The sequence below is a fragment of the Sinocyclocheilus rhinocerous genome, unplaced genomic scaffold (genome assembly GCF_001515625.1).
Source record: "Sinocyclocheilus rhinocerous isolate Xijiao unplaced genomic scaffold, SAMN03320098_v1.1 scaffold853, whole genome shotgun sequence".
NCBI classification, from domain to species: Eukaryota; Metazoa; Chordata; class Actinopteri; order Cypriniformes; family Cyprinidae; genus Sinocyclocheilus; species Sinocyclocheilus rhinocerous.
Window position 1 is genome coordinate 1,141,151 of NW_015627738.1, and position 4,344 is coordinate 1,145,494.

The 4,344-nt window shown below is 36.0% G+C and overlaps 1 protein-coding gene across 1 annotated transcript in view; it reads right to left on the minus strand.

Annotated features, from left to right (window-relative positions):
- Positions 1-1,606: 1,606 nt before the first annotated feature.
- stxbp5b (syntaxin binding protein 5b (tomosyn)) overlaps positions 1,607-4,344 on the minus strand; it is a 53,034-nt gene continuing 50,296 nt past the window's right edge. Inside the window, exon 27 of the mRNA XM_016545946.1 lies at positions 1,607-2,793. Coding sequence (XP_016401432.1) covers positions 2,752-2,793 — 42 coding nt within the window. The 3' untranslated portion in view covers positions 1,607-2,751. The remainder of the gene's footprint in view (positions 2,794-4,344) is intronic.

The window sequence follows — 4,344 nt, forward strand, 5'->3', positions numbered from 1 at the left end:
GATGGACTGGAGTGGTGTGGATTACTTGTGGATTATTGTGATGTTTTTATCAGCTGTTTGGACTCTCATTCTGACGGCACCCATTCACTGCAGAGGATCCACTGGTGAGCGAGTAATGGAATGACACATTCCTCCAAATCTGATCCTTTGAAGAAACAAACTAATCTTGGATGGCCTGAGAATGAATACATTTTCAGCAAATCTTCATTTTTGAGAGAACTAATTCTTTCATATGCCTGATAGAAAAATAACAAGCGTCAACAGATTTGACAGATGCTCCTAATTTAAACACAAATAGCAGCAATTTCTTGCACCTCATAAATAAGAAAACACACTTAAAGAAAACATCTCAACATATGCTTTCAAATATATTGTATCTTTAGTTTATATAAACGTGAGCATACACATATTCTTGCATACATGTATGTTCACGAACACATGTATACGCATCTTGGATGGCCTGAGAATGAATACATTTTCAGCAAATCTTCATTTTTGGGAGAACTAATTCTTTCATATGCCTGATAGAAAAATAACAAGCGTCAACAGATTTGACAGATGCTCCTAATTTAAACACAAATAGCAGCAATTTCTTGCACCTCATAAATAAGAAAACACACTTAAAGAAAACATCTCAACATATGCTTTCAAATATATTGTATCTTTAGTTTATATAAACGTGAGCATACACATATTCTTGCATACATGTATGTTCACGAACACATGTATACGCACACGAGGCGAGGTTAGCATATATTCATGGGTCGCAAAGCAAAGGCAGAAGGTAACGCCCTCTGGATGACACACCCGAGGGCTGCTGATCGAGAGTATGGAGCTGCATTGAACATTTAGTGGTCACCTCCACTGCAGCAACAAACACAGAGATAGATATATTCACCTCTCTGTGAGGATGACAAACTCATGCATTAGTCCATCCGAAAAGGCTTCTTAGAAAATACTAAGAATTCCATTCGTCATGTACTTAAAGATGAGGAAGTCACCAGGTACTGTACTGAGTCTCGCGTAAGCCTCGAGATTTTCTTGTCCAGGAGCAGTTGCATCATGGGAAATAAGAAAGAGGAACCTGTTTTGCATATGAAGAATCAGTACTCTCGGCACATTCCACCGGTGTCCCTCGTATCCGGTTTCTGACATGTCAATCATCACAAGGCACATAATCAAGATCATGCCTCACACTTTCCAACTCTCACTTGCGCTCCTTCATAATAAAAATAACCTGACAAAATAACCAAAGATAATTTACGCACTCCAGATCTCTGTTTGTAGATAACCAGCACAATTCAGCAGTTATTCACCTGCGTGAAACCTTTTAAATGCACGTCTGGGTCATATTTGAGCCAGATATGGGTCAAATCTGACCCCCCCAAAAATCTGACAAATTAGTCCAAAAATCTGACAAATTAGAAATTATAGTTTGTTTACAGAAAATGAAAGCTATTTTTTGCACTGTAATTAATTAGGCACAATTTTATTCTGTAATGCAAAAAAAAAATTATTTCATTTATATATATATATATATATATATGTGTGTGTGTGTGTGTGTGTGCGTTTAAATGGATAAATATTTATATATCATGGTGGTATTTGTACTATTTAAATTTAAATAAATGATTTTGATATTGGTGTTAAATATGAGCCAGACATTTTTTTGTGAGATTCACCAACATATTCCTTAGATCTTTATATATATAAACATATATATATATATATATATATTTAAAATGAACATTTTCTCCAGTGTCAACACAGCGTATAGAGTACATCAAAGTCAGAGCTCTTCCCTAAAAGCTCTTTTGAGACCTGATCAGTGTAAACCAATACGTCCTAAACAATAAAATGATGCATGATCAGATCAGCTTCGCTGCCCAGGCCTGTCTCCAATTTCATATGGCAAAATAATCACATGATATGTGTTAAATACAGCAACTTCCAGCCCTTTAGAGGTGAAATTAAATGATACTTCATTACACATTATGTAAGACAATCTGGCCTTTTCCATAACTAACATGATTACTGGGTGAATCTCATGAAATCTAGTTATGCTTCAACCTAAAATCAAAATTAATGTCATATTTTGCTTAAAGAACACACCTGCCTCCTAAAAATAGGTTTTCTTTATGCAAAATATTGATTTTGGGGTGAAATATTACTTAGATGAGATTCATCCCAATTCCAAAAACAAGAAAAAGCACTAATTTCCTAAATTATATCACTAGACATGCAGCCTATTCTTGCGCTAGTGACAGATTATCAGAAGCATTAAGCTTGGCAATGCTGCAGATGTTAGACCTTCTTTAGTCAGCTCTATGTCCTTCTGACCCATTTCATTCATCTTATATCTTTCATTTCCCAAAATGTCCTTTCTGTAGTTTCTTTGCAGGTAGAATGGCAGTGAAAATGACAGCGTGGCGGATGAAGGTATAAGACAGGGGGCAGCACCGGCGAAGGGCCTCCTCTCCCAAGACAAGATCCACGGCTTTGTTTTCAGGAGAGGAAACTCAACTGCCACCGAGAAGGGAAGGAAATCCCATCCTGATGCGTTTCACCTGTCCTGTTCCTTCCCCTCCTGTCTCCTCTGTCTCTCCGCAGCTCGAGGTAATGCCACGTGACGTTGTGCTGAGCGAGAGTGGCAGTCTCTGGACATCACAGAGAGAGAAAGATACAGGAAGAGAAGGAAGAGACGGAGGAGAGATGATGGATCTGCTGTCTTCATAGGAGGGTGTGCTGACCTCAGAGCTGGTACCACTTCTTGTCCTTGTATTTCAGCATTATCTGGTGAAGAAAGATGGATTACTTTCTATGAAAAATTATTCAACACAAATATCATTGTTTGACAAAGAATACGGCTGCATCTCAAAACCTAAAGAGCTTCCTACCTAGACAGCAGTTTTTGGATATCAATACCAATGAGAAGTCCTGATTCTCAACCAAATATTAGACCCACCAGGATTTCTTTCTGATTTTTGTGGCCTAAAATGACTGAATTTTCTGAAGCTTTTCACAATAATTGCAGCAACATTTGTGCCATTTTCTGTTATTTTTGCAGTGGAAAAAAAATAATAATAATCACACTGATTATATACTATACATTTTAAATGTTATAAATTATTATTTCATGTTTTTACAATTTAACAGTTATATCATTGTCTATTGCGTTTACTTAAAAAAAAAAAAAACACACAATAGATTATCAGTGATTGTATTCACTCAAAATATTTAAAAAGTGCATTTACTGTAAAATGATGTGCTTATTTAAATCAAATCTACTGGTTTAATCAGGCATAATGGGGACTAGCAAATATTTGCTTCCATATACATTATATTCAGCAGTACCTACAGTAATTTAATAATCAATGACACTGTTATAAATTATTATTTCATGGATCACTTACACAGCCGTGTTTCTCTTGCACCTTTTGGAAGCGAACGGGTTGAAAAGACAATATACTTCTAAAATACACATAATCTATATAATATAATCTATATAATACTTATATAATATAAAATACTTTCTTACCCAGAATTTCTGGCTTGTTTTCCAGTATAATTATCTAAACATTCTTAAATCAAGATTTATTTAAGCAAAATGACTGGAGATATTTCAGAAAATAAGACTTAATATCTTAAGTCATTTTCCATCTCAAGTAAATATATCTTCATTTAAGAATGTTGATATTTGAACTGGAAAACAAGACAAAAATACTGAGTAAGAAAAGTCATTGGGCCTTATTCATGAAACATTCGTAAATATAGGAGTAAATTCGGAGTAATTCGCGCATAAAACGGACCTTCAGATTTTATAGTTAAACATGTGTATGTTAATGAATTCCAATCATTCGTAAATAGGGCGCTCGTGCACGCTCATTCACAATTAGCATAATCCCCGTCTATGAATTACAGCTACGTAAATTGCGTGTCCAGGAACGCAGTGGAATATTCTGGTCTACTTTCTCAGGTTTGGCTCCAGTATATTGCATAAATGCAAAAAACACTAATAGGCCATATGCCTAACGATAAATATTCAATAACGTGTGTCCACCAAAGCGTTTTTAGCCAGCTGAAAAACTGTCAGGCACTCTTCTTAAAACGGCCAGCTGGTGGTGCTGGAGAACGCTTGGGTGGCACAGCGTTTTTCTAGCTGAGACTCTTTGGTTGCTATGATTTGAAATATCCACGGCATCTCATTTTGAAGAATATTACTGAATATAAAAATGCCAGCAATATTAACTTCTCTACTTTTGTTCAGTTGTTGTACAAGTAGTATGATTGGTCGGTGTAGTATTTGTCCCGCCCCTCCTCCATTGATTGGACGGCTGGGTAAAA